The sequence below is a fragment of the Callospermophilus lateralis genome, chromosome 1 (genome assembly GCF_048772815.1).
Source record: "Callospermophilus lateralis isolate mCalLat2 chromosome 1, mCalLat2.hap1, whole genome shotgun sequence".
Classification (NCBI taxonomy): domain Eukaryota; kingdom Metazoa; phylum Chordata; class Mammalia; order Rodentia; family Sciuridae; genus Callospermophilus; species Callospermophilus lateralis.
The window spans coordinates 109616391-109637958 of NC_135305.1; the positions used below are offsets into that span (position 1 = coordinate 109616391).

A 21568-nucleotide genomic window follows, 5' to 3' on the forward strand; every position below is an offset into this window, starting at 1 on the left:
TTTAGTGTTGAGACCTTTTAAGCGATAATAATGCAGACTCACTACAATAAACAAAGGAAAAGTCAGTGTGCAAGGTAGAGAACAGCTAGCCTCAAAGAATGTGTTATGCTCTTTTAAGGTTCTTCTGAAGACATAACTGTATTGATTATATTTGTGCTCAAACTTCATAAACAACTTAAGTAAATAATTGCCAGGTGGATATTACAGTATTTCTTTAATCTGGGTCTCTCCTCCTCTGGGATGATAGTTTCAATGAGCTCCTGAACTACTACCAAAAAAATTACAAAAACAAAAATATTACACACACAACTGAATTCTAATCAAAAGATTTGCAGCGCAAAATGGTACTGACTCTAGTCATGACAATCATCACTAAATGATTCCACCTCCACTCTCAGTAGCCTCACTCAACACATCACCAGGTCATGCTGACATTTGGAAAGGGACCAGAGAGGAGCCTGTCCTTTTTATCTTATGGGAGGAATATAACTTGTCCATCAGCAAGCCTTGGAGAGCAGCCACTGCCCCAAGTACTGACTGTGCCACTGGCAGACCCACAAGCCATCACAGTGGATGGACTCTCACACCTGGCTCAGGTGATCAGAGCCCAAGGGTCATGATTTTGAAGACTCATTTCTTTTCTGCCAGGAAGTGTTCAAAGCCTCAAGTGCATCAATTAACCTGTGGTCTCAATTGGTCCAAGGTTCCCATTATGAGAAAAAGCCTCTGCATACATCTGCAATGTATCTTGTGTAATTCACAAAGTTAAAGTTGAATCTCAAGCTTCCACTACTATGACCAGCCATTAATAAAAGAACCAGGTATTTTTACACTTTCTACTAAGAACTCGAAGGATGAAATAGAGCTGGGGATTAGCTCAGTGGTAAAGCCTTGCCTAGTACGAGTAAAGACCTAGATTTCATCCCCAGCACTGCAAAAAAAAAAAAAAAAAGAAAGAAAGAAAGAAAGAAGAAATTCAAGGCATGAACAGACTTATGTACTATGTTAGTTACCCTTTCCCCACCCTGCCTTCTGTCCCAGCATCAAGGGAAGTGAACTGTGACAGCATCCACTCATTCACTCACTCACTGTCCACCTGAGCAAGGCTTTGGACCAACTGCAAAGAGCCCCTTGGAATTAAATTACAATATTTTAATAGAGTGTAAAAACCTTTATAACCAGTAACTTAGGGACAGTAATTGCTCCAAGCAATACCTTTTTCAACCTTCTGGTAGGCAAACTAATGCCTCTCCTCCCCACAAAGAGGACTGTATCCTAATCCATGAAACTTGTAAAAAGGGATTCTACAGACATGATTAAGGATCCTAAAATGGGGAGATTATCCTGGTTCATTAGGTAGGCCCAAGTATAATCACAAGAGTCTTTTTTTTTTAATTTTTATTTTTTTTTGTAGTTGTAGATGGACATTCTCTCTTAGATGTGTTTTCTTTGTTTTCCTAAATAAATATCTGTGCTGCTATTGACAAATGCTGAAGTTTTTCTGTCACGTACTTCAAGGACCCCCACCTATCCTCAGTCAAGGCACCCTTTTCTGGGAACTCCTCTGGTGACAGAATCAAATTGCAAATGGTATTTAGATTCCACTGAATACTTTAAGAGTGATGCCACGGTTTAATTTTAAACATTTTTTTTTTTTTTTACAATACATGAAGAACCAAATCATTGCAACCATTTAAAGTCAATGATTAAAAAAAGGATTATATGTTCAACTTTAAACTATGTAAGAGAGAATGTCGTTTTTGAAAACTCGTTAAGAGAGCACACAAACAAAAATCTTTAACTATCTCTGAGCTAAAGAAAATGGTTCCAAAGGAAAGAGGTTAAAAAAAGAAAGAAAGGGACAAGAATATGGGGAAGGGGTGGGGAGAAAGCTAGAAAAAGAGAAAACAGGTTTCTGAAAAGATTCTAAAAGGTTTTCTCTTTTATCTAAGAGATGCTGTGGTTTTAGAAAGAACCCTTAGGCTATCAGGACCCATACCTGACTTCTCAATCCATCTTAAGGAAGGAAGAACAAGGAACTAGAACTTTCTGCAAAAGTAATCTCTTAAACACACACACACACACACACACACACACGCATACCCATGCATACTCCCTATTCTTCATAATGGTTTAAGGCCTGTCCTTCCTCTCTCCATAATGCCAAATTATAACTCTTTTGATGACACTAAACACTTCACAAAACACCAAGAGACTGAGCCCAGCTAAAGAGCTTTACTCTTCTTTACTCCCAGTTAATTAAATGTCAAAATGCTATTGCCTTCTGCTCAGCTGTCCCAATGGCATGTTAGGGGAAGAGAAGACTAGTTTCTATCCTTTTATTGTCTTAATCCATGGCAGAAATTAGAGCCAGGGATGATGGTAATCATGATCTTCTTTTCCCTTGTTAAGGACATTTATGACCAAGTTTCTTAATCTAACCACTGACATATTAAACAACATAAGCTAGCTCAAATTTTAAACGGAAGCGTAATTAGAGCTGTCCATTTTTGTAGATGTGCAGTCTCCATCCTTGCAGGGTCACAGGACATTGTTTATGATTGACAATGCTCATAATCTCTTAATCCAAACTGTGGCACAAGTTAAATTCAAATCAGGTGATTTTGTGGAAAGCTTCCATCAATGTTGAGCTATTTTTCTTTTTAAAGGTATATGAACCGGTTTTAGAAAGATTAGGCTATCAGGACCCACACCTGGCTTTTCAATCCATCTAAAGGAAGAACCAGGAACTAGAACTTTCTATAAAAGTAATCTCTTCAAAACAGGCACACACGCACACACACATATCCATGCCCATGCATACTCCCCACTCTCCATACTGGTTTTTGTGTCAGCGAGAGCATAAGCACCTAATTTTTACTCAGACTCCCTGCCAACACACAAAGAAACGAGATTCTGTAATAGTTGGTCATGTTGCCACACAAACAGGAGACCTAACTACCATCTGGATAACCTCTGTGCTTTCAGCAAGGTATTGATTAATTTCAAACCTCATTTCATAAGATAGCTCTTTGTTCTATTCAGAAGACATTCTTCTTTTGTCAGAAACTGAAGTGTAACAGCTGTACTTCCTGAAACTGTGAAATGCAAACCCACTGCCTCCTTGTCTTCACTAAGCCCTGGGCTCTTTAACCCCAACAAGTCAAGTCATCATTTCCCATCACCAAATACAAGGGTCTCTGGAGGGCTCCTTTTCTATTGTTTCACAGTTTTTGAATGCAAACAACTCCCTATTTTAGAAAACTACTAAACTCTGACTCTCGAGATCTTGTTGGATCTCGTCTCACCAAAGGCACATCATCACACACCTCAAAACCAGCATCTAAAATTGAATTCTGACTCCTTAAGGACATCGCTGTTCAAGTCAAAAATCTCAAATGCCTCAAAAGGGGGTCTGTGTATTTTATTCTGCTCTAAACAACATTTTTATTAATTGATTGAATAAAACTAATAATGGTCTGATAATCAAATCTGTTTAGGGTACAAAATAAGGTTACTGGATTTTAAAAATAGCATGTAGAGACTGTGATAGACTTAAGAAGACAGAATGGATGAAGTATGAAACAGAGTAAATGTGTAACCGTCAATTTAGTTTCTTAAAAAAATAATAGCTCCATAATTGTTGTAAGCAATAACATATGTAAAAAAAAAAAAAAAAACCATGGAAGTCTCATGGCAAACTCAATGTGAATCTCTTGGCTGCAGGGCAGTGGGTTAGGGGTGGGACAACACACAGATATAAACTGCATGATGACAAGGTACAAACAAGACAATGCAATCAGACCACATTTAAAGCACAGAGCATCCTTACTGTTCAAATAAGTGTCAGTGGGGAAGAAATGTGAGTCAATGTCTTCCTGACAAAATTGACTCACCAACAATGAACATTTACCACTCCTTCTAAAACAGATCACCAGCACCTCTCTTAACCCAAGTAACTGTAAATCAATTTCTGCTCATAGGATCACAGGAGAGTATAACACAGGTGGACAGAAAAATAACCTTCTGATCTCATGAAGATAAAGTATAACCATGAAGTCAATGAAAGGAACCAAGAATACTGCAAATAAGCCATTTATTAATAACCCAATAGTTGTTCAAAGCAGACTAATACAAAACAAAAGGACTAAGAGAATTTGGAGATGGGGATGGGTAGGAGATTGGCAACTAGAGCAAATAACTCAGTATGTCATGATAATACCATAGAAATCAAGTGAAAACTCTCTTTTTATGCATCATGGCATTTTGTCAGAAAAAATGACACTCTGCCCTCCAAATTGAGACATCATTCTAAAATAATCACTTAGGATAAAACGAATTATTTTTATAACATGCACTGTATTTTTTTTTTCAAAATAAAGTCCCAACCAAACATTTTAACCCACTATTCACCATGGCATTTTGAAATTTGGTTCAAGTGGATTCATTTTGAGGCAACTTTTTCTAGGTCCAATTATTTTTAGACAATGAGGATTCTCCACTTACTGCCCAGTTCAGACTTTTCAAACGCAGGTTTGAGGGTGATGAGATGATTTGAAATCACATCTTGGGAGAAATGACAATAGGAAATGAATCCTGGACAAGAGCACACTTATTGGGGACTATAACAGTTGTGACCAAAGGCTGAAGGGATATTATTGTGATACTTTTGAAAAGGCCAAGAGTGCAGAAGTAGGACCAGGTAGAAACAATGCTGGCCTTTCCCAAAAGTTGATGCTTTATCTTGAAAGAATGAATTTCCCTAAAGAGGTGTTCAAACACAGATTAGATGTGGAGTACAGGCATACCTGTTTTTATGGTACTTAGCCTTAGTGTGCTTCATAGATATTGTCTTTTTATGGCAACCATTTTTTTTTTCAACAGTTCATGTGACTGTTAGCATTTTTAGCAGTATTTTATGGTTTAGATATTATGTTAGCGTTCTGTCACCATCACAAACACCTGAGACAAATCAACTTAAAAGCAGGAATGTTTTTTTTTTTTAGGGCTCCTGGTTTCAGAGGTTTCAATACATGATCGCTTGACCCTGTTTGTTTATAGGCAGCATAGTACTTTGTGGAAGAAGCACATAATAGAGAAGACTTGTGTACCTCATGGTGGCTGGGAAGCAAAAAGAGAGAAAGAGACTGATATTCCTTCCACTAGGCCCTCCCTCTTTAAGGTTCTAGCACCTCCCAATAGTATCAGGCTGGGAACCAATTTTCATCCCTAGCTGCTTATCTGGTGGAATATAAATTCCATCATATTTTGAAAGTGATGGATACTGGAAAGAGAAGGAGTAAGATGGAATGGGAGGGGAAGTGGAATGGAATTTTAAGTAAGGTAGTCAAGTGAGGTCTCATCAAGAAGGTAATATCTGAGAGGCTTCATCAAGAAGACATGACAAAAGTGAGTTCTAGGAAAAAAAAACATGCATCCTGAGACTAGATAAATAAGGAGCCATTACCCTGATCCTGTCCTTGTTATGTATTTCTGGAGTCTCTTCCCTCGAGTTAGACTTTATGGTCTGAACAGTTAAATGAAAACAAAGGCTAAGTAGAGCCCAGCTCTGGGAGATGTCTCCCAGACCTCCTTCCACCACCAACACCTGGCCCCATCTTTGTTCCACTTCAGAGTGAAGTTTTTGCCACCTGGTTCACTGGTTCATTTATTGCTGCCTCTTTCTCAACCATAAGTACCCAGGCTCCCCTGAAGTTTCCAGAGATAAATCCCTATAGTCTTCTTTTTCACTCAAATTGCATGTTGCTTAGATGCTAAAAACTAAAAAAGAGTAGGAGGGTTGAAAGGTTTATTTCAGAAAATTGGCAGCCAGTGGCTGCCACATTTGTTGGAATTCCAGAGCATGAAAAAACATTTGGCAAGAGACAAAAAAACACCCTTAAACATAACTTGGTTCTAATTTTGAGATTCCTAGGCATCAAAATACACAGGACTGTAGAAAAATACTCAGTAATCCCTTTTTTCCTAGTTTCAAAGATAATGCTCACTGTCCAACCTTTCAAGGGCTGTTGATTCTTCTGCAGAACAACTTTGAAGCATGAGGCAGCCTCAGTTAAGAGTGTCCAGTTTTGGCAGGGCATGGTGGCAGATGCCTATACTCCCAGTGGCTTGGGAGGTTGAAATAGAAGGATCACAAGTTCAAAGGCAGCCTAAGCCTAAGCCAGGCCCTAAACAATTAAGCAAGACACTGTTTCAAAAAAAAAAAAAAAAAAAAAAATTAAAAAGGGGATGTGGCTCAGTGGTAAAGCACCCCTGAGTTCACTCCTTTGTACCAAAAAAAAAAAAAAAAAAAAAAATGCTTTGGGCTCCAGGGAAATATCAGAAAGATACTGAGGCTGGTCCCTTAAATGAGTTCTTCCCTTCTGTGAGTGAACATAATGAACCTATAGCACTTGCATGGGTAAAGGTTATATCAAATAATATACTGGGGGGTGTAAGGTATAATTCAGTGATGGAGTGTTTGATCCCCAGCACCCCCACACACACAAAAAAATAAATAAACAAACAAATGAAAGTAGTATACTATACATTTCTGGCAAAGGCAACATGTATTTCAAAAGTATCAATAACCTAAGCCCTAGAAACTCTGCAGTGACAAACTGTGCAATGACAATGTCTAGAAAACAATACATTGTTGAAAAGCCCCAGGGAGGTACATATGCTTGAGGCCTAATTATTCTCCAGTTTCAACCAAAGTACAATCAGGGCTTTCTTTTCTTCTTTTTCCTCTTCTTCCTCTTCCTCTTCCTCCCCCCTCTTCTTCTTCTTTTTTGTTTTTGGTTTCTAAGGTGCTGTTGTGACCCAGTGAAAGCCCCTAGGAATTACTCCACCAAGAATAGCAGGAGACAACTTAGACTCCTCATTCTTCACACAAGAACGTTCGCAGGAGATCTCATCACCAGAACAGAAACATTCAAAAGGGCTTTGGGTTTTCCTATTTGTGGGAACCAGAACTTATGGCCAATCTATAAAAAAATCTTCTACATTTGTGACCCAGTCCCTGGACTTAAGCAGCTGGCAGAGAAACCGGGGGAAGCAGGAGGGAGGAGAAGAAATAAAGCCCTTACTAGCTGTTGGCATAATTCATAGTAAATTCTGAGTTAAGAGAAAAAAGGTCACTCCATTAATGAGCTCCAAGAAGCCTCCCTGGGGGCGGGATGGTGCTGTCAGCTGCCTGTTCCTGCTTAGAGCTCTGCCCAGGATGTATGTTCAGGATAAGCACACAACCCACGTTTTCCGAGACAGTACTGTTGATGTCTCCTCTTCAGGCACAATTACAAACAATCAATACCCAATTTCACTCTCCAAAGTGTCGCATTTTAAATTATAGGGTCCCTCAATGAAAGGGTGACTGAGTTTCTAGCAGGGATTTTGCTGCTTTACCTGTAAATTAGGTCACGAACCTCTCCCAATCCACTACTGACCTGGGGTTACACAATGTGCAAATTCCTGCATGTCCCCATGTAGACAGAGTATGGAAGAAGCAGCAAATATCATGGTGAAGGCACAGACGGGAGCCAGACTCTCAGGGTTTACAGCTCTAACCCCTCATACTTAAAAGCAGTGAAACTTGGGACTAGTTATTTAACATTTCCCATTTGAAACAAGGATGAGGATGAAAGTAAGTGCCAGAAAGGATTAATGAGTTAACATTTGTAAAGTGCTTAGAACAGTGCCTGGCACCAGGTAATCATTCTATGAATATTTACCAAATAAAAATAAGTATGCAGTTTTGTCTAAGAGGGAAATAATTTTATACAAAGAAATGGTGATGCAAGGCAGGAAGGCTCTTTTCAAAACTTTTTAGATCCCCTCCCTATTCAGATACCCCTCACTGACATAAAAACCCCATGCTTTATCTGGGGTTGTCGCTCAATGGCAGAGTGCTTGCCTAGTATCTGTGAGGCACTGGGTTCGATTCTCAGCACCATATATCAATAAATAAAATAAAGGTACATTGACACTAAAAAAATAATTAAAAAAACAAAACAAAACAAAAAAACATGCTTGATCCTGGATGAAGACAGCTGGCAACAGGGTTACAGGGTTTCAGAGGGTGGAAATAGAACACTCACTGCCACAAGGCTTCCCTTATTACCTTATGATCAACTACACACTAAATTTCTACATTGAAATTGGCTCAAATAGAACAAAGAAACAAAGACAAATGTCCCAGGTTGTAGCTAGCAGTCAGAAAGAAGCCTGAAGCCAACAAATACCTCTCTCAATTATTTTAAAACACTCAACATGAAGAGTACCCTTTGCTCCCCACACAATCCATAATCGCACATTTATGTATGTGATTCGGGACTTCAAAAGCATCAAAAGTATGCCAATAAAACACATTTAGAGCAATCAATTTAAGATGAAAAATCACAGATATAAGTTTCACATATAAAATTCCATGTGATAAACTATAAAGAAATCTCCTTAATTCCTCCACCATACATTAGGTACCCAGGATAATCATTGCATGCAAATAAGGGTACCCCACACCATCCCACAAACAAAAAAAATTACCAGTTGTATATCTGTATGTCCAGATATACAACTCTATGAAAGCATCCTCTTAGTCATTTAGGTTTTAGTTTTATGCCATGGTTCTGCTTTTAATAATGTTTCAACCTTTCAGAAAGATCAGAACTCCTGATTAAGATGATAAATTCCTACGCAACAAAACAGCTGTTTTGGAAAGAACCAAGTCTCCAAGGCTCTTTAGGATACACACAGACACAAAACCACAGAGAAAAAAAAGGCCTGGGAGACAAGGGTGGTACAAATGCAGAGGAAAGGGAAGGCTAGTTAATTATATTAAGCAGCGATTAAAAACAAGAAGGATTGCAAATGTAGACACCCATGCATTAAGGTACACACATGTTTGTTTTTATGTAAATAGCGGTCTCTGATTCATTTCTCTGTTGTTCTCTATGTTGAGTCACCAAGGGGATGTGATTCCTAAGGTTTTAAAATTCTGAACAAATGGAAAGATTTGGAGCAGGGAGGCATTCCACAAAAAAACATTAAATACTAAACGAGAGAGATATTTCAAACAAAAACAGGAAGTCTGCTATGGTAGAGCCTGGAGCAAGGAAAAACTTTTCCATCAACCTTCTTTTCCAGAGAACTAAGACTTGCCCTCTAACATTTTCTAACAATTTCTTTTTAATACACGGAAAAAACAAAGTCGTCATTTCCAGTATCGCTCAACTATTAAGGGAGAGTTTTTACAACTGTCTAAACTAGGACATTAAAAAAAAAAAAGTATGTTAATCATTTCTCATTTACATTGACTTAATTAATGTAACACAAATTTCTTTCCAAATAGGCTCAGCAGGGAGTTAAGTCCTAATTCAGATCCTCCACACTGGAATCCATCAGGGCCCATTTTAAAGAACCCGCTTTAGCTAGAAGGGGGTGGCCCCTGTCACAGGATGCAACTTTTCGGCAGGAGGAGCCGCAGTCCCCACGAGGGTTGTGGTCGCTGGGCGCCGCTTCCACCCTCTTAGCAGTTCCACAAGTTCCCTAGGCTTCCAATCAGCACCCACCACCCGAGCTCTCGGTGGAATTTTCTTCTCACACCTGAAGACTTTGCGCTTCACTTTCAAAAGCACCGATGTTTCTTCCTGCTGCCCATCTCGGCTATTTTCTCCGGCATTCGCGTGACATTTCTCACCACTTCCCTTCCGCCTACTAGCAACTCGCCCCCTCTCCCGCCCCAGTCGTCCCACCACAACCCCGAACCGCTTCGCGTCCCAGACTCTCCGCGCCTGCGCTGCTCTGCTCGCGGGGACCCCCGCCCCCCCCAACTCCCACCGATCTCCGGCCCTCCGTAGCAGGGAGGGTGGGCAGACAGGGCACAAAGGTCACTCCCGAGTGCTGCAAACCGGAGCAAGAAGCGGAAGAAATAAGCTTTCCAAGAGGGGGCTGGGGATAGGGGACACGGATAGAAGGGGAAGGACAGGGAGAAGCAGCGTAAGGGCCAGGAGAGCTTCCCTGTCACCGGGGTTCCTACACCTTCCCGCACCCGGACATATGCAGGTCCGTGGGGCTGTAGTTCTCAGCCGCTCGACAATTCGACTCCCCCAGGAAGTCTCCCGGGGTAGAGAAGCCTCATAACTGCGTCCCCCCTTCTGTCCTAGCATTGTCCGCGCCACACCAGCGCTTCGGGAGGCGCCGGGAGCGGCTCGGTCCCTACCTCCACCAGCAGCCCCAACAGCAGCGCCGCCACCCTAACGGGCAAGCGGCTCATGGCTCCTCCTTGTCCTCTCCGGGTGCGCCCGGCTGCCGGCTCGCAGGCGGGTCCGGGGCAAGTCCCCAGAGCGGTGGGCAGATGGGCTGACTCCAGCCGGGAGCCGGCGCGCGCAGGCTGGGCCAGCAGCAAGCTAGCCGGGAGGTGGGACGCGCGGCGCAGATCTCGCAGCGCTCCGCCCCCGGCCGGCGCGCGCTCCCGACCTGCCCGCACGGCGCGCGCGTCCGCTGGTACCCGGAATCGAAGGCCAGAGTGGGGCGCGGCTGTCGGGCGCGGGGACCCGAGATGCTGAAGTGCATGAGCCAGGGATGGGTTGAGGGACCCCACGGACCTACCAGTGTGAGAGGAGCTGCCACATGTCTTCTCTTTCGGTGGATACGGTATAGTGTCACCACCTGATAGACCGAAAAGGTTTTTAAAAGTGGCAGAGTCTCCGCGGATGGAGGAGGGGCGGAGGTGGCTGTAGAGGAACCCATTCTTGCCTCCTGGTTTTCTGGTTTCTTTTCTCATTCCTTTTCTTTCTGCATGCCCCCCCCCCCCCGTTTCTACCTTCTTCTCTCCCTTCCTTTTCTGCCTACAGCAGGGTGGGGGGTCGAGCACCCCGCCCAAGTGTGATGGGGAGGACAAAGGGCGAGGAAGGTTGACTGTGGAATAAAGGCTCCCTGCACCTCACCTCTCACTTGGATGTTGATATTTTTCTTCCAGCATATCTTCCTGCCCTGACACCATTGACCCCACCTTGAAGTACCCCTCAAAGCCGTTTGATTTTTTCACAGCACAATTCAGTTGCCATTTATTTGTAAAGATATTCAATGAACATTTGTTGAGATTTGTAAGATGTATTAAATCCTGAGCTAACGGGTAGATTGTGTAGAGGTGGACAAGAAAAACGCTCCTGTAGTCTAGAGGGAGAAACACTTAACTATCAGGGTGCTGAGTGTAGAGTACAGAATAATAGAAGAGCATAAAGGTCAGGGACTACCCATAACTAGAGATGGAAGGAGAAGGATTCATGGAAATAAATGTCACTTGAGGCAAATACCCTTTACCTCACTGTTCCAGTCTTCAGTGCGCCACCAGACTGTACCTATTAGAACTTAAAAGTGAGGCAGAAAAGAACTATACCACAAGGCTGCCAAGGGTCAGTCAGTGTATTGTAGTGACTTTGCCTTAATTACAATTCTTTTTAGGGCAGAAGTAGGACTGAGGATGTATCCCAGTGGTAGAGCACAGTCTCGGCATGACAAACCTCTGAGTTGGTTCCCCAGCACCACAGTTAAAAAAAAAAAAAAAAAAAATTAAGGTCAGAAATTAATTTGCAGAAAATAGCCAAAAGTGTGTTGTATGAAAGAGACCCAAGTATTACCATTTACCTCATGGCAATGTAAATGATCAGTGTCCTGTAAAAATTTAGTGTGCCTTGCTGGGGTTAGAACTTTAATTTTCTAATGTTTCATTCTCTTTCCAAGAATTTCCTTCCCCCAACTTTTCAACTGGCTATATACTCAGGAGAGGGGTGATCACCTGTTTTCTTCTTTGAAGGAGTTTGCCATCCTACTGGTTTAACAGTGGTCCACTTTATGCTTGGACTGTAGCCCTTGCTGCTTTGCCATTGAAACTTATTTTTTTTAGAGGACATGTTTCTTTCTCCTCTCCTTGCTTGTCCCTAATCTCCCCTCCCCAATCTCAAGGGAAATAGGATTACCTTTGTTCTTCATTTTAGGTGGATTTATCTGTCCTTGAATACATACCCACCATAAGAATAAAGTAATCCAGACTTTGGGTATGGCACCAGAAGATCTCAGAAATGACTATTACAACTCCAACACAGAACATGTGGAATGTAGTCTTTGAATCACTTCTTTAAAAGCCCCTGTTCCTACTGATGGGCAGAATCAGTCTCTAGGACAGGAGTCCCCTGTGTTTCTCCTTTGCCAGCAAAGCAATAAATCTTCTTTTTCTTTTTTTCCCAAAGCTGGCCATGTCTTCATTATTGGATTAGCATTGAGGACAAGGCCCGACCTTTCAGCAACACTGGTTCCTTCAGTAATGAGTTAAGTTGGAACTTTGACCTGTGTTCACCATGTGTTTATATGCATGTTATGTTTCTATTACATTTTGAACAATATACTAATACCTGATCCAATCCACTTCCTACATTTGTGTTAGTCAGTTTTTCCTCACTGTGACCAAAATACCTCACAAGAACAACTTTGAGGAGCAAAGATTTATTTTGGCTTATGGATCTCAGAGGTCTCAGTCTGTGATTGGCAGCTTCACTGCATTAGCCTGGGGTAAGCAGAATGTCATGGTGGCAGGGCATGGAGGATGAAAGCTGCTCAGCCCAAGGCATCCTGGAAGTAAAGAGGGAGTGGTAGAAAGAAGCCTGAAAGAAGATAAACCTTTCCCGGGGCATGACCCCAATGACCTACTTCCTCCAACTAGGTGCCACCTCCCACTAATCCATTGAACATCAGTGGATTAGTCCCAGAATGAGGTCAGAGGCCTCATAATCCAATCACTTCCCTGAAGCCCCACCTCTGAACACATGAGACTTTGGATGGTGGGGGTGGTGGGGGCAGTATTCCAGATACAAACCAAGAATACTCTTTATCTCCACCTTGAGAAGATTGTTTTGATGAGTTCAACTTAATATAATTTGAATAAAAATATCCAGAGTGTGAATTTAGAATGCTAACTATGCTTTCCCCCATTCTGATACCCTTCATGTGTCTTTTCTGTCTAGTTTTGAAGGACATGGTGATTGCTTGGTATTGGTGGAGTAAGAGAGTGAGAGGCAAGCCAGGCTGTTTCCTGTTGCACAAATTGTAAGGGCATCAAGTATCACTGAAAAAGTAATAAAACAAGAGAACAGTATTTACCAGAACAACTTTCAGAGAAAGAAATTCTCTGATCAGTTGTTTGGGGTAGGACTGGACACACCTCAGGTAAGAGCTAGCAAGACAGGACCCAGAAGCTGAGACATTTGTGTTACCAAAGGAAGGGAATAACAGACTGAACCTGACCTGCAGCTGCCCTGCAAAACTTTCTGGGGTCTACATGAATGGTGATGAACAGGTGATGAATTTTAAATAACAAAGATTTATCTACATCTACTTGGATCAGAACACTAGTCTAGATGTTGATACACTTGAACAAGATAGATAATGCAGTGGGGGAAAAGCTGGCAGAGTGACTGCCCTCATGTACACATCAATTTAAGGAGGGATGACAAATAATAGAATAAGCAAATAAAAGTGTATGTCCGATGGAACTAAGTGCCAGGAAGAAAAATAAATTAAATAAAGCATTTGGGAAGTAGGATTGAGTGTTACTAAACATAGGGGTGTCAAACCAGATCCCTGTGGCAAGTTGCCAGGAGCAGAGACATTCAGGTAGGAAAGGAAACCTAACAAGATAGACAACAAAGACTCTGGGATAGGATCAGAGGGGCTGGAGACCTAGACTCTCATAAAGATAGTGAGACCTGAATTCAAAGATGAAGAAAGGCCAGGCTTGGTGGCACACACCTTAATCCCAGCAGCTCAAGAGGCTGAGGCAGGAGGATTGTGAGTTCAAAGCCAGCCTCAGCAAAAGCAAGTTAAGTTGCTAAGCAACTCAGTGAGACCCTGTCTCTAAATAAAATACAAAATAGGGCTGGGGATGTGGCTCAGTGGTCCAGTGCCCCTGAGTTCAATCCCTGGTACTCACCTGACCCCCACAAAAAAAGATGAAGTGGGGGGCCTATATTTTTAGTCCATTATAAAGACTTAGGATTTAGTTCTGAGAAAAATGGAATATAATTTTAGTGTTTTAAACTGAAAAGGAATATGAGCTAGCTTAAGCTTTAAAAAGATCATTCTGTGTACTATGTAGAAGGATTAGAAAAGGTTGAGTGAAGGGCAGAGACTGCAAGAGCGGTAAGGAGATTGAGATGATTAATGTGAGGTCATCCTCAAATTCCCTGGTCTCTGCCCTCAGCATTCTGTATCATAGTGGTTTAAGTGACTATCTCTTCATCTAGGCTCCAGACAAGAGATGAAGGGACTTATAATAGAGATTGGGAGAAGAGATTAGATTCTATCCATACTGTATCTGAAGGCTGACACATGGCATTTTTAATTTTTAAAAAAAACTACAAAATGTTCAGTGAGATGTCCAGTACAACATACCTGCAGGATATTGTTATCAAGAATCAGATTTCAGGGGCTGGGGTGGTAGCTCAATGGTAGAACGCCCACCTAGCACATGCAAGGCCCTGGGTTTGAGCCTCAGTACCACATAAAAATAAATAAATTAAGTGAAGACATTGTGTCCAACTACACCTAAAAAATAAATATTAAAAAAAAAGAATCATATTTCAGGAGCCCCATTCTAGGTGAACTGCAAGAAAAGGGTGATCCATTTAGGTAACTACAGTTATAAACTCAGAATATACCTTAATAATAAAAATGAGTAATGCTGCCTGAACAGGATTGGTAAGGGTCATCTGAAATGCCTTCCAAAGTCATGTAGTGGGGGATGAGGACAGGAAGAGAAGCATTGAGGCATTATTTCTAATTTGAACACATGTAGAAGTTGCCTTCTCAGAAATCTCCTTATCGGACTAAAAGCGGCAACTTCTGGCAAATGAGTATGCTATACATTTTCTTTTCAGTCAGGTCTACGCCCAAGAAAAAACCCAAAATAAATTTATCATAACTCCCTTCTCAGGTGTAGTTTCTTGGCAATAAATAAGATGGAAAGAACACATGGTTTTGGCATAAATGTGTATTAACAAAAAGTTTCAAATCTTCTCTTTATTCTCCCCAAATCCCATTTATTTTTCCTTTTTCCTTTTCTTTTAATTTAATTTTTTAAAAAATTTTTATTTATTTTTTTAGTCATACATGACAGTAGAATGTAATTTGACATATAATACATACATGGAATGTACACACATCAATCATATTGTCTTTTCTTTTTCTTAAGAGGAGGAGAAGTTTATCTTGGTTCAGGATTGGGGGTCTCCATCCATAGGTTGTTGACTCCATAGCTCTAGGCACAAGGTGAGGCAGAGTACCACAGGGAAGGGTTTGGTGAGATACTGCTCCCCTTGTGGCAGCCATGATATTTGTCTCTCTTAAAGCAACCTATTTGTGCTGTGTTTTGTTTTGTTTTGTTTTTGAACAGAAATTGTTTTCCCCCCCTCTCCTTTTTCTTTACCAAGTTAGAAATAGAAGCCCTAATTTTGACCATTTTGTGAACTGGCTAATTCTTTTATTAGTTGTCCCTTTCATATAAATAAACCCTTTTTCCTTTTACTCTGTCATTTATTAGTTTAATTTGTAAGCCCTACGTGTTGAACATATGAGGTGTTATGGTTTGGATCTGAAATGTCTCCCAAGGCTTGGTCCCCAGTGCAGCAATGTTCAGAGGTGGGGTTTTGGGAAACTGATTGGATCCTGAGAACTCTGATCTCACTGATGAACTAATCCATTGATAGATGCATGATTTAATGGACTCTGGGATGATAGTAGAAACTGTGGGAGGTAGGACCTAGTTGGAGGAAGCAGGTTACTAGATGGATGCTTCAGAAAAGTATATTATGTCCCCCAGCCCCTGCCTAGCTCACTTTCTCTTTGCTTCCTGGCTGGCTGTGATGTGAGCATCATCTTCCACCCCAAGCTCCCACTTCTGCTGCCATGTTCTGATTCACCTCAGGCCCAAAGGAATGGAGCCAGCTGACCTTACACTGAAACCTCTGAAACTGTGAGCCACAATAAATCTTTCCTCCTTTAAGTTGATTTTCTCAAGTATTTTGTCACACCAATGGAAACATTTTATTTCCTGACAAGGGTGATAAAGGGAATTGGTGAATAGTGAATAAAAAAAAAATGAAAAATGACAAGATTGGATAAGACATGGGGAAGTTTGGAGATATTGATTTAGTCAATGAATGCTTTCAAGCTTTTAATAATTAGAACAATGTGATAGTTTGGATACTGCATAGATTGGCTTTGTAATGGTAGCCCTACTAAGATCTTTTAATTTTTTTCTTTCACTAGGTATAAATACATTACAATTTTTTTTCTTTCTTTTTCTTTGGGTACCAGGGATTGAATCCAGGGCCACTTAACCACTGAGCCACATCCTCAATTCAGTCTCACTGCTTGAATAGTTCAAAGAGCTATATGTTAAAGGGTTGATCACCAACCTGTTGTACTAGTGGAAAGTGGCAGCAGTTTGTAAGAGATGAGGCCTAGTTGAGGAAGTTAGATTGTTGGGAGCATTCGCCTGCAAGGGATATTGGGACCCCTCTGTCTTCCTCTCTCTCTGCTTCCTGGCCACCGTGATGTGAGTAGTTTCCTCCACCACTGTCATCCCATCATGATGCTCTTTATTCCTACCACATGTCCCAAAGTGACAGAGACAACTGACCATGAACTGAAACCTCAGAAACAATGAGGCCAAATAACAGCTTACTCTCTTTAATTTCTCTCAGGTATTCGATATGGTGATAGAAAGCTGACTAACATGTGCCTTTTTCCATTATGTTTTTTTTTATTAAAACAACATAATTTAATAAATACTAGTAGCAAGCAAGAAAATTTTCAGTATTAGGTCACACTCTATGCTACCAGTACCTTTAGAAGATGATACAGAACTTAATCATTCAGAAACTGGAAATAAATATCATGGGGCATTTTTCACAGATTAGGCATTACCCCTTGGAGAAAAAAATAATCTTTAAAAACCTGTCAACTCGTGGGAGGTGGGACTAGACTGGGCTTGATCTGTCTCCAAAGCCTATTCATCCTCTTTATGCCAATGAAAAAATTCCCTTATGAGCAGTAACTAGGAAAGTGTTTCCATACCAATGAGGTTCTCAGGAGTTCACTGAAATACTGATGGGTTTTCATTGAGAAAAACTAAGTAACTACACTGGTTAATAACTCAGTGTGATTCTTTAGTTGGTCATGATTTTAAATCTAGATGAAGGAAGTAGGTTACGAGGTGTATGCTCCAGAAAACTAACTAGACAGAACAATTAAAGCCATACTTTTCACTGGCTTTGTTTGCTTCTAGGAACTTTTCTCCAAAGCTCTTCTTGAGTAAAAACTAGACCCAAGGTGCCCATTAGGACTTTTGTTGTGCTTCCTGAATAAATATCCTTGGATTCATGTTTGACTCTAAGGGCCTCAGATGTGTTTTCTAATAATGATAGAAGCTGGTATCTCTGCACCAGTAAAGATCATCTCAGCTCCTAGTGAGTGTTCCCTGATTGCATTTTTACTGAGGTGCCATAATCACAGACTCTTGCTTCTATAGCCAGCTGCAGTAGAGTCTAGTCAGATGAGGTCCTCTAAGATATTTCAAAGGACAAAATGCATGGCTTTTTAGTGGGTTCCTCTCTTTCATAACTTAGATCTAACACACTATAATCACATTTGTCTTTTTTAATAAAAAATTGCAAACAAGCTGCAAACTAAGTTGTGATCACTTTGAGGGCATGCACACATCAGGTTTGTTTTTGTTGCTTAAAATGTGGCACAATGTTAGGATACATAAAAAAGTTATAGAATAAAGTGAACAACAACAACAAAAACTACCACCACCAACAACAACAACAAAACAGAGATAGATGGCTTATGCTATTTTTTTCTTTGTGTCTTCTTCATTCAGCAGCAGCCTGGAGAGTAGACACTGACATCTGGGACCATAAACATGAGGTTTATCCTTCTAGGAAAGATGGAAGCAGCAAACTGTGGAGCCTGGATCCCTGGTCATTTTGTGGATGAAGAACTGCTTTCTGGTCCTTTGTTACATACATGTAACTAGTAACTTAATTGAGAAACACCAATCTTATTTAAACCACACTGGCATTATGGTATCCATTTCTTGAAGCCAAACCTATGCTTACATCAATTTACGAAATTAAATTCTCTGACTAAAAGGCAGATTTTTTGAATTAAATTTTTTGATTTCTATATAACAATGGAATGCATTGCAATTCTTATTATACATATAGAGTATAATTTTCATATCTCTGGTTGTATACGAAGTATATTTACACCAATTTGTGTCTTCATACATGTACTTTGAATAATAATGATCCTCATGTTCCACTATCATTTCTAATCCCCTGCCCCTTCTCATCCTCTCCTACCCCTCTGCCCTATCTAGAGTTTGTCTATTTCTTCCATGCTCCTGCTCCCACCATGAATCAGCATATATATATATATATATATATATATATATATATATACACACACACACACACACACACACACACACACATATATATACATATATACATACACACACACACACACACACACACATATATATATATATATAACCCCAAACATTCTGCATTTTGTTTTGTTTTTTGGGGGGGGGGTTGGGGAGGGATTGGCTAACTTCACTTACCATTATCTTCTCTAACTCCATCCATTTACCTGCAAATGCCATGAATTTATTCTCTTTTATTGCTAATATTCCATTGTGTATATATGCTACATTTTTTTATCCATTCATCTATTGAAGGGCATCTAGGTTGGCTCCACAGCTATTGTGAATTGTGCTGCTATAAACATTGATGTGGCTGTGTCCCTATAGTATGCTATTTTTAAGTCCTTTGGGTATAGACCAAGGAGAGAGATAGCTGGGTCAAATGGTGGTTCCTTTCCCAATTTTCCATGATAGCTCCATAATGCTTTCCATATTGGCTGTACCAATTTACAGTCCCAATGTGCAGTGTTTGAGTATATATTTTTCCCCACATCGTCGCCAACACTTATAGTTGTTTATCTTCATAATAGCTGCCATTCTGACCGGAGTGAGATGAAATCTTAGAGTAGTTTTGATTTACATTTATCTAATTGCTAGAGATGTTGAAGATTTTTTCATATATTTGTTGATTGTATATCATCTTCTGAGAGTGTCTGCTCAGGTCCTTGGCCCACTTATTGATTGGGTTATACCCTAGAGATTAGTGCTCTATCTGATGTGTGAGGGGTAATGATTTGCCCCCAAGATGTAGGCATTCTATTCACATCACAGATTGTTTCTTTTTCTGAAAAGAAACTTTTTAGTTTGGGTCCATTTTATTTGTTGATTCTTGATTTTAATTCTTGTGCCACAGGAGTCTTATTGAGGAAGTCAGTCTAATCCCACATGATGGAGATTAGGGCCTATTTTTTCTTCTATTAGATGGAGGGTCTCTGGTTTTATTCCTAGGTCCTTGATCCATTTTGAGTTGAGTTTTGTGCATGGTGAGAGATAGAAGTTTAAGTTCATTTTGCTGCATATGGCTTTCCAGTTTTCCCAGCACCATTTGTTGAAAAGGTTATCTTTTCTTCAATGCATGCTTTTGGCATCTTTGTCTAATATAAGATAATTGTAATTATGTGGGTTAGTCTCTGTGTCCTCTATTCTGTACCATTGGTCTACAAGTCTGTTTTGGTGCCAATACCATGCTCTTTTTGTTACTATTGCTCTGTAGTATAGTTGAAGGTCTGATATAGTTATGCCACCTGCCTCACTCTTCTCGCTAAGGATTGCTTTAGCTATTATGGGTCTTGCAATATTCCGGATGAATTTCATGACTCCTTTTTTTATTTCTATGAGGAATGTCATTGGGATTTTGATCGAAATTGCATTAAATCTGTATAGTGCTTTTGGATGTTTGGTCATTTTAATAATATTAATTCTGCCTACTAAGAGCAAGGTAGATCTTTCCATCTTCTGAGGTCTTCTTTGATTTCTTTCTTTAGGGTTCTGTAGTTTTAATTGTGTAGATCTTTCACCTCTTTTATTAAATTGTTTCCCAAGTGTGTGTGTGTATACACACACACACACACACACACACACACACATATATATATATATATATAGAGAGAGAGAGAGAGAGAGAGAGAGAGAGAGACAGAGGCTATTGTATATGGGGTTGTTTTCCTCATTTCCCTTTCCTGGATTTGTCACTGATATACGGAAATACCTTTGATTTATGGGTGTTGATTTTGTATCCTGCTATTTTGCTGAATTCATTTACTAGTTCTAGAAGTTTCCTGATGGAACTTTTAGGGTCTTCTAGGTATAGAATCATATCATCAGCAAATAGTGTCAATTTGAGTTCTTCTTTTTTTATGTGCATCCTTTTAATTTCTTTTGTCTGTCTAATTGCCCTGGCCAGTGTTTCCATTATGTTAAAAGAAGTGGTGACAGAGGGCATCCCTGTGTTGTTCCAGTTTTTAGAGGGAATACCTTCAGTTTTTCTCCATTTAGAATGGAGAAAATGTTGGCCTGGGGCTTAACATAGATAGTCCTTTTGATGTTGAGATATGTTTCTGTTTTCCCTAATCTTTCTAGAGTTTTGAACATGAAGGGGTGCTGTATTTTGTCAAATGCCTTTTCTGCATCTATTGAGATGGTCATATGATTCTCATCTTTGAGTCTATTGATGTGATTAATTACATTTGTTGATTTCTGTATGTTGAACCAAACTTGCTCCCTGGGATGAATCCCACTTGATCGTGCTGCACGATCTTTTTGATATGTTTTTGTATTTGATTTGCCACAATTTTATTGAGAATTTTTGCATCTATGTTCATTAGAGATATTGGTTTGAAGTTTTATTTTTTTGATGTGTTTTTGACTGGTTTTGGAATCAGGGTGATATTGGCCTCAGAGAATGAGTTTGGAAGTACTGCCTCTTTTTTCTATTTCCTGAAATAAATTGGAGAGTATTGGTATTAGTTCTTCTTTAAAGGTCTTCTAGAACTCAGCTCTGTATTCATCTGGTCCTGGGCTTTTCTTGGTTGGTAGACTTTTGATGGCATCTGCTATTTCATCACTTGAAATTGATCTGTTTAAATTGTGTATGTCATCCTGATTCAGTTTGGCAAATTATATGACTCTAGAAATGTGTCGATGCCTTTGATATTTTCTATTTTATTGGAGTACAAATTTTCAAAATAATTTCTAATTATCTTCTGTATTTCTGTAGTGTCTGTTGTGATATTTCCTTTTTCATCTCGTATGTTAGTAATTTGAGTTTTCTCTTTCCTTCTCTTCATTAGCATGGCTAAGGGTCTATCAATTTATTTATTTTTTCAAAGAACCAACTTTTTGTTCTGTCAATTTTTTCAATCATTTTTTTTGTTTCAATTTCATTGATTTTAGCTCTGGTTTTAATAATTTCCTATCTTCTACTGCCTTTGGTGTTGATTTGTTCTTCTTTTAAAAGGCAGATATTTGCTGAATATAGTAGCTCATAGTCCTAGCTATTCCAGAAGGCAAGGAAGGAGAATTGCT

At 40.0% G+C, this 21568-nt stretch overlaps 1 protein-coding gene across 2 annotated transcripts in view; it reads right to left on the reverse strand.

Moving 5' to 3' along the window:
• Vopp1 (VOPP1 WW domain binding protein) overlaps window positions 1-10428 on the reverse strand; it is a 97878-nt gene extending 87450 nt beyond the window's left edge. Inside the window, exon 1 of one of the 2 annotated variants that reach the window (XM_076864758.2) lies at window positions 10217-10428. In XM_076864758.2, coding sequence (XP_076720873.1) covers window positions 10217-10270 — 54 coding nt within the window. In that variant the 5' untranslated portion in view covers window positions 10271-10428. The remainder of the gene's footprint in view (window positions 1-10216) is intronic. The other variant, XM_076864765.2, reaches the window with a different exon arrangement.
• Window positions 10429-21568: the final 11140 nt, after the last annotated feature.